Source organism: Haemaphysalis longicornis, unplaced genomic scaffold (genome assembly GCF_048455015.1).
Source record: "Haemaphysalis longicornis isolate Haplotype H1 unplaced genomic scaffold, Haemaphysalis longicornis Haplotype H1 scaffold_127, whole genome shotgun sequence".
Taxonomy (NCBI): Eukaryota; Metazoa; Arthropoda; class Arachnida; order Ixodida; family Ixodidae; genus Haemaphysalis; species Haemaphysalis longicornis.
In genome coordinates, this window is record NW_027526230.1 from 612,016 (window position 1) to 624,268 (window position 12,253).

At 47.3% G+C, this 12,253-nt stretch overlaps 1 protein-coding gene across 1 annotated transcript; it reads right to left on the reverse strand.

Moving 5' to 3' along the window:
• Positions 1–10,789: 10,789 nt before the first annotated feature.
• LOC144163644 (uncharacterized) lies at positions 10,790–12,012 on the reverse strand. Its single transcript, XM_077694441.1, has one exon. The coding sequence runs from the start codon at positions 11,978–11,980 to the stop codon at positions 10,790–10,792; it is 1,191 nt and encodes a 396-aa protein (XP_077550567.1). The 5' UTR covers positions 11,981–12,012.
• Between the last annotated feature and the right edge of the window lie 241 nt (positions 12,013–12,253).

Consider the following 12,253-nt stretch of genomic DNA (forward strand, 5'->3'; position numbering starts at 1 on the left):
AGCCTTCTAGTCTTCCTTAACCACTGCGTGTCCACGCTTTTCAAGTATAGATACCTAAAAACCTTAGCTGCCCACCTTCGTTGATCAATTGCCCTCAACCTCATCTCAAAGCATATTTTACTCTGTGCTTCTCTAACTTCAAACGACGCCCAGCCCATATCTCCCTGAACTGCTTCGTTAGTTGTTTTTGCATGCGCGCCTAAGACCAAACGTCCTACCGCCCTCTGGTTTACTTCAAGGCCTGATAGAACGTCTGATTTTAAGCAGAGGACAGCATTCGCAAACCTGAGACCCGGAACCATTACTCCTTTCCACATTCCTCTTACTACCTCATATTTGTTATACCCCCCCCAGAGCTTTATGCTTCATTATCGCTGCGTTTCGCTTTCCCTTAAACCTTAATTGCCCTAATTCTCCTAGCGGAAGTTGCCGCTGTGCCTCATCACCGCAGCCGGATGTTACTCCGCGCGGCGCAAGTAGTGCGTTGCTGGCAATATTTCGAGCATGTCACGAGCCGTTTGCGTGATTTTTCGCACTTAATACGCTTATGAACTACTGCAGGGGCGACAAACAAACTACGTGAGAAAGATAATACGATATCATGCATTCAAAACAATCTCATTTCAAACCGCGAGCGCGCGTTGACATCCGGGTCCGTCGCTTCGGCGGAGTGACACCGTACATGAGCTATTGCCGTTCTTAACTTGTTCCCTAGTATAGTGCAATCTGCGCAAATGTTTCCCTTCCTTGAACACGTGCGTGAGGCAGGAAAGGCGATGCGTGCGGCGGATCCAGCCTGTGTCCAGCGGTCTCCGGGCGGCTCCTCAGGTGTGGGCGTCGTATCGAGTATATTCTAGGCACTATAGTATCGCGACTCGCCTATTTGCGCAGCCGCGGTGTCACGTTCCGCCGTCTCGGGTTCGGCGGGGTCGTCTCGTTCGCTTCCTGGGCATCCGATGACGGCGGCACAGCTGCAGAGAGAAGGAAGCCCCTCGAGCCTGCCTCCCTCCGTGGCTGCACACGGGGTTTCGGCACGCGTAACCGGTTAACATCTTCGACTGATTTTGTTTTCGCGGAAGGGGCTCATCTTCAAACTCCCTGAATGGAGTGGCAATATCGGTCTGCGAATAAATGCATGCACTAACCTGGATGGGGGAACTCGCAATGAAATCCGCCGGTGGTTCAGTGTCTAGGGCGTTGTGCTGAAGTCGAAGACGTAGGTTCGAGCCGGCCCGTTGTGGTCGTGTTGTAGAAGCATTTGTTTTAGCCGGTAAAAAAGGAAATAGAAGGAAGGTTGTTGCTATTATTTATTTTTCATATAGAAAGGTGGGAAAATTTTTATTCCTGTTGACCGTTGACACCGGTGATGCCTAAGAAAGACGCTGCATACACCTCTATTTCTTCTCTACTAATCTTGAAAAAGGTGCCCCATAATGATAGCGAATCCGCTTCAAATAATAAAAAGTAGGATGTGCAAGCGGAACTGATCCCCCTACCGTGACGAATGCCCGAGTGCCCAGACGGGTCCCGGTCAACACACTAACTACGTATACGGAACGGACGGACTGCTAAAACTCTATTAAGTGTACAGCGTGTAGTTCTGTGCATGACACGACAAATCCATTGCAACTTGTGTCCGAATTTCTGTTCGCGCAAGCAAACGTGACCACGATTTGCGCTTAGCGCTTTGCTATCTTTAGGGACTATTGCTCAATTTGATTTTAAGTACAGCCTCAGAACCATAGTTTTTTCTCGTAAATAACAATCAACTCGTCGTCGCCTAGTTGAGGTAGGTAGCTGGGCGATCGGACGACTCATTTGTTTCCACACAAATTAGCGCAAACTAGGTGTATTCTTAGTGTTCGATATATTAAGTGCTCTATGTAACGTATGTGAAAGGTGTCGTCTGTGTGAGTGTCAGAATAGTGAAACAGACCATATTTTCCTGCATCGGCGAAACCAAATTCAGTGTTGCTTAGCCTGAATTCTTCAAGTTCGCGTCGCTAGACGATTGCAACTGGGAAATGCAAGCGGGTTTTACAGCAGTTGCACCATTGTCATAGCTTTGGTGCACAAGGCACTTATGTACCGAGTGCAAAAGATAACTTTGAGACGCTTACCTGTAGCGAGCATTTTTATTTTGCAGTTGTCATCAGCAACAACTGCGTTTTTTCTCGTCTGTTAAACATATACATATTCATTACGCTTAGGCATACACGTTTGCTATTGTCACTAATTTTTGTGTTACGGTTGACGCGCTTGAAAGCTTTCATTGGACATTATTACCTCGCACGAATCGTGTGCATAACCTCACCGAGAAGCGTCTGGCCATCGCGCTTCGCCGCTCCTTGCCATTACCCGGCGCTCTATGAACCCTAGGTGATTTTCTTATAATTAACATCGATATTTGCTCCCGTGGCACCATATAAAGGACCCACTGACTGCAATGACTTGTGTTTTGGAAATCTAAAACTGTTCATAGACATATGCGCGAAAGGGCAACGACGACGCCATTACAGGGGATTAACGACGCAGCAGAGACTAACTGCATGCGTTTCGTCTTCCCATTACTCCTTATCGATCGGCGCGGACGAACAGTTAGTCCGCATTTGTGCACACGGCACAACTCTGCCGCAGATACTCCCTTTAAAGATGAACGGTTGCCCCTGAAGACTAACGGCTGTATTTTAGTCCCTATTTTAGTCATTTTTGCCTAAGAGTGCACTTCGACGCGAGCAGCGACACGCGTCTGCTTTCCCGGTAAGCTTGGTCATTGTAAGCTGGTTTTCCCACAATGCGTTTTGTCGCGTTCGCACGGATGCCATAAAATCTTGGATCCTAGTCATGGATGCTTTGGTTAAATGTTCGCTTTAAAAAATTCCGTCCAGGCAATGGAGTCTCATCGGTGACTCGTACTATACGGGGAGGAGACATATTCGCCGATTCTTGCTATCTTACTGCCACTAGTGTCGCGGCCATCAATGCTGTCGTTTTTTGAAGACTGCCAGTCGCATCAGCAGGGTCGGGTTCGAATGTTGATGCAGTGCCGATGCCCGTGTCAAGCATAGAGTTTCATCCAATGTACACTAGAGAGGAATCTGGCGCTAGTGTCTATGCGGCTGACATCAAGGCCGTCTGTGTCGTCATGGACCGCCATTACATCAGGCGTTTGCCTTAGTTTCATCATTGGCTTGGATTGAAGCGTTTTAGGGACCGCAGATTTAAACAAAAGGCCACAAAAACTCAGAGTATAGTGTGAGATTATGTAAGTGGAAAATAAAACAGGCTGTTTTAAAACTAAGGAAAACGGCAGTTAAGCGTATTTTTGACGGAACGGTTGGGGCTGCTATTCTGCAAGCCGAGGTGGTAGTTACGAACAATGTTAATATTTGGGAGGGAGACTCATTACAGACGCTTGTTTTATTAATTTTACCATTATTTAAAATAATAGGTTGTTTGAAGAGTTTGGAAAGTTTTTTGAGCGTGCCTATGAAAACGTCGGCTTCGCGGTGAACCGGTGCACCGACCGTCAGAAAAAAGAAAATGCGGCGATAAACAGTCGTTGACGATGACAAGATAGGACGGATACAGGCTCCCGTATCTCTTGTATCTCGTCTTCGTCGAAGTACGTTTTGTTTCTTTTTTCGCGAGGTACCAATTTCGCGGCGGCATATTACCCGCCCAGTCATACGTCCTTCGACTGCGGCATGATCAACAGCAGTATACGATCACGCACTGTCTGCTGTTTCACCGAACACGGCTACCACAAAACAGGGAAGATTTCGGCTTCCTAGTAGCTCGTAGACGTGTTAATGTATAGTGAAGAAAGCAAATCCCAAAAACTGCTTCAGAATCCAATTGTCATGCCAAGCACAAGCCCCCCCACAAACCCCCATGACGACGTGGATTACCAGGCGCAGTTTCTTCTCCAGGGTATATCTTACTATACTCGGTTACAACTTCAGAACGGCAACGGAAGTTGCCGATGTGCCTCATCACCGCAGCCGGATGTTACTCCGCGCGGCGCAAGTAGTGCTTTACTTGGAATATTTTGAACATGGCACGAGCCGTTTCGGTCTTGGTACGCTTGTAAAGTAGTGCAGCGACGACAAATAAACTACGTGAAAAAAGGCAGTTGATATCACTCATTCATAACAATCTCCTTTCAAAACGCGCGCGCCCGTTGAGCATCCGGACCGGTCGCTTAGGCGGAGTGATACCGTGCATGATATATTGCCGTTCTTAACTTGTTCGTGAGTATAAGAAACTCTGTGGTATCAAGTCTCCGTTTAGCTTTGCGGTGCAGTCCAGCGTGTCGTGTCCATAGGTAGGCGTACTCGCTCGTGAGTACACTCATTTGTACTCAAACTCACGAGGGAGTACGATGATGGGTGAGTACAAACCCAGACGAAAAAGTGAGTACAATGATGAGTGAGTACAGGCCCAGAAAAAAAAGTGAGTATGATGACGCGTGGGGAGAGACGTAAATACATGTATTCGCGAGAACAGTGAGTATTCATGAGTACTGTGTACAATGAGTACAGTACTCGAGTGTAGTGCTCACGAGTAGCGTACTCGGGAGTACTGTACTCACGAATACAAACTTGCGAATTTGATCGGGCACTCAAGTCGCGACGTGTGTCGCGTGGCGTGTCTCCCCTTAAAGGAAGGGAAGATGACGTGCTAACGCACGGGGCTGCCATAGTGTAAGCCCGGGTAAGCATGGGTGGCTTCGCTGCACTTAGTTCGTTCAAATTGTTTGAATTAAGGGGAAGGGGGGGTGGGGAGGCTGCGATGCACAACGCACGCTGAGGCCATTCTTTATACGTCTTCAAAATCAGTAACCCGGAAAGTTTTCGCCTGTTTCAGTTAGACGAAGTGGTGTAAGGGGAGCCAGGATAATTAACTGGTACGGGCTGTAAGCATTCTCAGGCTATGGCTTAGTCGAGTCCATAGACGCAGTGCAGCACGTAAATTCAAGTGGTTGATTGCGAAAACAAATTAGTCGAAACACTTTTGAATACGAGTAAATGTGAGTACAGATTGAGTACGAATGAGTACAGATAAATACGAGTGAGCACAGATTGAGTACGAGTGCGAATGGGTACAGACCGAGTACAAGTGAGACAGGTGAGTTGAGTACACATGAGTACAGACTTAGACGAGTACTCATGAGTACAGACTGAGTATAAGTGAGTACAGATTTAGTACGAGCGCTCGTTAGGAATAATGAGTTTGAGTACGAGTGGGTAAGATTATAAATGAGTATGTGATGCGTAAGTACGAGTGATTTTGAGTACAGACGAGCTTTTTGAATCTCAGTTTAAGTGAGTACAGGGGGATGGTAGAAAATTGTGATTGAGTTTGAGTGAGTTCTTTCTGCTTTGCCGACCTACGGTCGTGTCCGCTCTCGCCGCCGACGTGGTCGACGTCAAAGCTGTCTTGGCAGCGTCGTCGGCCGCCGCCGTTAAACAGGAAACGACGACGCCGGCTGCGAATGCGGAACGAGCGTCCATTCTTCGCCTCTTCTTCTTGGAGCCGAAAGAGAGGAAGGATACCGGGCACTCGCGACCAGCGTTGATGCTTGGCGTTTATGCCCCGTAGCTTCCCTCGAGTTTGCTTCCGCACAAAGTTGGATCTTGGCGGTACGGCAGACGTGAAGTGGCAGCTTGCGTAGGTTGGACAGGACGTGAGGGGCAAATACAGCCCGGTATCGTTTGAAAGAACTGGCCTTTGGTAGCTCATCCAATCCCAGCTACCAAACACGTTTTTCGTAGCTGAAACAGAAATAATTATGAAAAAATTTTGAGCCGTTCTGCTCTCTTAAAGAGGATAACCAGCGAAGAACCAGCGAAGCCGAGGTGACGAGGTGACAAAGCTATGCACTCGGGGTGACGATAGATTTTTTCTTTTTTTTTTCTGCGTTTGGAGCGTCAGTCGAGGAATGATCTCGGCCTCTATCGTAGCTCGAAGGTGGGCCGTACTGCTGTGAAAATTAACGGCGACCACAAAGCCAGCGGCGCGGTGACGTTGTCGCGTACGCGCCGAGCAGAGTCCTAGCTTCTGCCCCTGCGGCCGCCTCCCATTTCTGGCAGCAGCTGACTCCAGCCCACTGCAGGTTGTATTGAATTGAAGTCATTTCCAGTTCAGTCCAGACTCTAAGCACGCGCGCAAGCGAGCACGCAAGCAAAGAGAGAAACTTACAGGAGCGCCGCGCGCACGCGGGAACTCGCGATTGTTGTCTATGTGGACGACCACCTCCAACTAGTTGAAGGCGGTGGAAACTGGAAACTGGAGCATGATCCAAGAGAGGCAATTACTTTGTTAACGCAGTACAAAAATACACGATATCCTAGCAATAAACAGCTTCGCCTTAAAAAAGCTCAAATGTCGCGCGCTACACGACGTCAACAGTGGTGTACGAGGCGGACTAACAGAAAGAGTTATTAGTGTTAGATGCACGCTAGCATTCCAGTGGTTGGACCAAAGCAGTGATGTTTCTTGGCTCTACTCCTTCCAACCCTGTTTTGTTACCTTTGGTTGCCTCAAGTGTATATGGGGGAAAGTTGTCATATTAGGTTGGAAAGGAGCGTAACGGCTTTGTTTTTATTTTCCTATCTTCGCAGGTGAGTGCGATGCGTGGCTTCTGCAGAAACAGTTTGGAGCAACCCATGCACAAGGTCCTGGTTCCAGCTTTTTTTCCCTTCAAGGTGACTTTCGATACAGTTGCTGCGCTGTGGTAAATTGAAGCGACGGCGCGAATCTGGTTGATTTCTTGCTTTGTATTTTTTCTAATACCCGATGCTTTAAACAAAAAACGGAAGCGTGAATAAACCGAGGGTGTTCTCCGGCCGCCATTGTCGTCCCTAAGCGCGGCCAGAGCTCCGCCGCGACGCCGAAGACAATGCGAGCATTGCCGGCGTCAGCGAGCCGGGCAACAGAGGCGCGTCCTTCAAGACGCGGCGATTAATTAAGCTTCTGCGTCGGACGTCCCCGACACAAGACGCCGCCACCGGCTGCGGTATACGCCCAAGCCCCCTTGTATTCGCTTCCAACATTGCCGCACAATGCCTGGGGAAAGAACGAACACACAAGGGAAGAGTAAACAGGCGAACGGTTATCTCACGCACGAAAAGGTCGGTGTGAATTAGCCATTGGTGGGCGAGGAGGAAAAGGTTGCCGTTCTATGCAGGCGGAGAGGACCGCAGAGCGGCTATCGGAATGGGACGACAGAACAAACAACCATTTCCTTTCGTCTCCAGCGCTGCTTTGGTATGCATGCAGGCGTCACGGAGGTGAGAAGGAGGAGGATTTGGCAGGAGAGAGGGAGCTCGTAGATTGGATCGATAGGTGGCGTAATGAGCCCCCTCTGCCACCCCCCGACTCTGCTTCGCTCGTACCAGCCCGCTTCTACCCTGCTGTCCTCTTCTTCCCCTATTTGCTTCCAAACGAGGAGACGGCCCTCTCGTCCTTGGTGTGCAATCCAGTTCGCTTCGGCGACGCTTTCCGCTCCTGTTTCCGCGCGACCGCGTTACGGAGGAGCGTGTTCGGCGCGGGAAGTCGCAGGCGCGTAGCTATTCCGCAAACCGGCAGACGACCGTGCGTCGTCTGGGGCACGCGCGCAGACGATAAGGCGCCGATTGAAATTAATTTCGTTGTTCATTCATTCATTTCATTCATTTATTAATACTGTTAGCCCAGAAGTGGGCCGTTACAGGGTGGAAGGACAAAAAGTTTCACTCGAAAGCAGGTTATCAAGTTGAAACAATATTTCTCGGGGCTGTAGCGAGCAACAGCTCAAATTATACATAAAAATGGAACACTCACGGAAAGGAATACACGCGGTCAGAGCTGGACAATGACTCAACGCTTTCAGACAACGCTTTGCGACGCCTGGAAGGCGGCATCAATAAAACAAGCATGGGCGTTATCATGCTAGTAACAAAAAGCACTCAGACATAAAACATAAAAAAAGAATGACATTCAGCCACAGTATTATTCACAGAAAAAACCGTTTCAGATTACCTTCAAATGACGCAAGCGAAGAGCATCTGATTGTGGCCTCAGGCAGCATATTCCATTCTTCGATTACACGTGGGAAAAAGCTGAACTTAAAGCAGTCGTTATGCGGGGCTAGGGGTGGGATGTACATGCTATGACGATGCCTGGAGTGTTCTTGTGTATTAACCTGAAAGAAATCTGAATGGTGTAGTTTGAAATGATTGTGAATTAGCTGGAAGAGAAATTTTAGTCTCTCAATTTTTGACCTGATTTCCAGACTTTCAAGGTTCGCTGTTCTACAAAGCTCAGTGGGGGAATAATGCCGACGATACTTATTAAAGATAAACCTCGCTGCAAGTCGCTGTATCTTTTCTATTTTATTGCAGTTGGACTGTGTGTAGGGGTCCCATACAATTTTAGAGTATTCAATAATTGGCCTGACTAAGGTCTTATAAGCTAGGCACTTGATATCAGGAGGGGCGCCATAAAGGTTACGCCTAAGGCTGTACAATGCTTTAGTAGCCTTGGAGCACACGTAGTCAATGTGCGTATTCCATCGGAGATCGGGTGTAAACAATACCCCCAGATATTTATATTTCTGTACGCGCTGAAGCCTAGTATCGTCAATCTGGTAGTTATATTCTAGCGGTGTTCTCTTCCTTGTGACTGACATAAACACCGTTTTTTCAGCGTTTAAAGTCATTTGCCATTCTTTGCACCAATTACTAATTTTTCGAAGGTTGTCGTTCAAGTTAACTTGGTCACGTAGTGTCTCAATTCTGCTATAGAGAACACAGTCGTCGGCAAACAACCTGATTGGAACCGTGACACAATTCGGTAAATCGTTTATAAATAATAAAAATAAAACGGGGCCCAATACGCTCCCCTGAGGAACCCCAGAATTTACAGCAATCAGTCTGGACCGTTTGTCTTTTATTTGAACAAACTGCTGGCGGGAACCAAGATAAGAGGCAAACCATGTTGTCAATAGATTATTCTTAAACGTGTTGTTAATTTTAATCAATAACTTTGAGTGGGACACTTTATCAAACGCTTTTGCGAAATCCATGAACACTACATCAGTTTGACCCCGCGTATTTATTGTTTCGGAAAGGTAATGAGCAAATTCGACTAACTGGGTTGACGTAGATAGGCCTTGGCGGAATCCGTGCTGCCTCGGAAACAACAGATTATGCGTATCGAGATAGGCCATCAAATGTTTGTTGATAATATGTTCGAGTAACTTTGAGCAGGTGCTGATAAGCGAGATGGGACGGTAATTGGACTCGTCTAAAAGGGAGCTGCTTTTGTGAACAGGGGTGATTTTAGCGCACTTCCATGCGTTTGGGAAAGAACCACTACGTACGGACGACTGGAATATTTTAGTAAGGAAGCGAGGCGCCCATTCTGCGTATCTGTACAGAAATTCGTTTGGTATACCATCAGGACCGGGACTTTTTCTTGTATTTATGTTAAGTAAAAGATTTAGGACGCCTTCTTCGGTAATTACCACATCTTCAATTGGCCCCCGAAATGATGATGTTGCAAACTCGGGCGAGATACCATTATCATTCGTAAAAACAGATGCGAAGTAAGAGTTAAAGTCATCGACACGTTGTTGCGTAATTTCCTCTGATAGTGTCTGGGAGCTTGCCGGGGGAGTTATATAGCGCCAAAACTTCGAGGGGGCTTCCTTCAAAAATTTCTTCAAGGTCACATTCAAAAACTTATCCCTGGATTCCTTAATCAGACGTTTCAGTTCTCGTCTCATCGATGTAATGCCGGCTTTGCTTTCAGGAGTACGATTTTTCGAACACGATTTTTGTTTCCGGTTTAGTTTTCTTTTTGCATGAATGATTTCTCTAGAAATCCAAGGATTGTTCCTACGAATGCGCTTTGAAATCTTGGGAACGTGTCTGTCTACACACCTCGCGACAACATTCGAAAAGAAATGCCATAACCTGTCAGTGCTACAGTCGGTATTGTAAAGGACCATAAAATCATCGAAAGACATTTCAAGGCAGTCTAAAATAGATACATCATCGGCGGCTGTAAAATTCAATACTGCGCTAGACGTGTGCCTACGCGAAGTGTCCGGGGACATCGCTAGGCTCGTCACTACCATTCTGTGGTCAGACAGTCCCTCTTCAACATCACAATCGCCGAGAAAGGGCCGCAGCCCAGGTGACACAAATGCCAAGTCAAGAACTGACGACCTTGTAGTCCCTATCCTAGTAAAATCCGCAACGATTTGCGTTAGCCCATAACAGAACGCAAGCTCCAATAGCTGCTCAGCGCTTCCTACTTGCTCCGCTCCACAAGACTGGGATAACCAATTAATTCCCGGTAGGTTGAAATCCCCTAATAATAAAACGTTTTCTTGTAGACCAAAATGGGAATCCATGAAATCTCTGAGCTTAGAGATTGTATCCAGAGAAGAATTTGGGGCCCTATACATCACACCAACGTACACAGTTCGCTGATTTAACCTGGTCATAATCCACAACATTTCTACGTCAGAGTTGTCATCCAGTACTGAGAATTTAATGTGGTCTTTAATAATGAAAGCAACACCACCTCCTCTGCTTGGTCGGTCTTTTCTTAAAATTACGTAGCCTGGAGGGGTTACTTCTGAATCTTCTACATCCCTGTGTAACCAAGTCTCTGTTACGGCAATTATATCCGGCTCATGCTCTAAGATTACGGCTTCAATTGCGTCAGCTTTACTAAGCAAACTCCTTGCATTGGTATTAATAACCTTAAACAAGGCTGATGGCCGTGAATTGCGTCAATCTGAGCCAGTGTGGCCCGAACTAGTACACCTGAACCGCTCTTTGGTGACTTCATTCCAGGCGTAAAGGACGTTGTTTACTTTTAATTTATTGAAAATAAGTTTCACTTTTACTCCCTTTTTTCTTTCCTCCGCTGATGAAATCCATAGTTGTTTCCTTATTTCAACAACTCGTTTGGAGTAATCTTCGTTGATGCTGAATTGTGTACCTTTGAGTTTGGGACAATTCTTCAATACCCTCATTTTGTCTCTGAAATCTGATACTTTCAAGATGACAGGGCGGTCTTTTTCCGGCATTTTCTTTCCGAGACGATGAATCCGCTCAATTGAGCTCAACCTTGTCCCGAGTACATTACCAAAGATCTCATCGTTCACCTTTCTTAATAATACTGCCTCATCCTCAGATTCCTCTTCTTCTATTCCGCGTACGATCAGATTGTTACGTCTTGAACGGTTTTCTAATTCATCAAGCTGTCTGGCAAGAGCTGTCAGTTCGTAGTCGTGCTTACCTACACTTGTTTCTATATTGGCAAGACGGTTTTCAGTTTCGCCTAACCTCTCAAGTTGTTTTTCCATATTCTGGAGCCTACCTTGCATGTCAGTAATGCAAGCATCCGTAGAAGTTTGCTTCGTATGGATTTCGTTTACTTTTGCTAATAATTCACTCTGATTTCTTAACACTTCCTTTAACATTTCTTCAATTTCTGGCCCAGGGTTTTCTTCTACGTCACCCGATAATTTTAGTAACAAGCTTACAACAGAGTAGCAATCATTCAAGCAACTAAGGACAATATGTGGACACGGCAGCACTATCAAACAGATACAGTTACTACGGAAGCCGTATTTTCTGTCACCAACCTGCACACGCAAAGGGACGTAAGGCGACATAGTCACGGCGGTGCTGCCGTGTCCACTGAAGCTTGGAGTGGTGGCCCTTGCTTTTATATGCTCCGGACGACTTGCTATCAGGGAGACCACGGACGTCATCGTGCTCCAAGGGGGTGCGCAGTTGATGAAGTCCACGTGGTACGGCATCATTATCGCCAAATGTGATCCAGCTGCGCCGAGAAGGTTTCCCATTGAAGGTTGGTGCGCACTGTCCGCCGTGCTTCGTCCACTGGCCGCTGCTCCGTCCACGAGAAACCATTCTGTCAATACCTGCACAAGCAAAGGGGCGTAAGGCGACATAGTCACGGCGGTGCTGCCGTGTCCACTGAAGCTTGGAGTGGTGGCCCTTGCTTTTATATGCTCCGGACGACTTGCTATCAGGGAGACCACGGACGTCATCGTGCTCCAAGGGGGTGCGCAGTTGATGAAGTCCACGTGGTACGGCATCATTATCGCCAAATGTGATCCAGCTGCGCCGAGAAAGTTTCCCATTGAAGGTTGGTGCGCACTGTCCGCCGTGCTTCGTCCACTGGCCGCTGCTCCGTCCACGAGAAACCATTCTGTCAATACCTG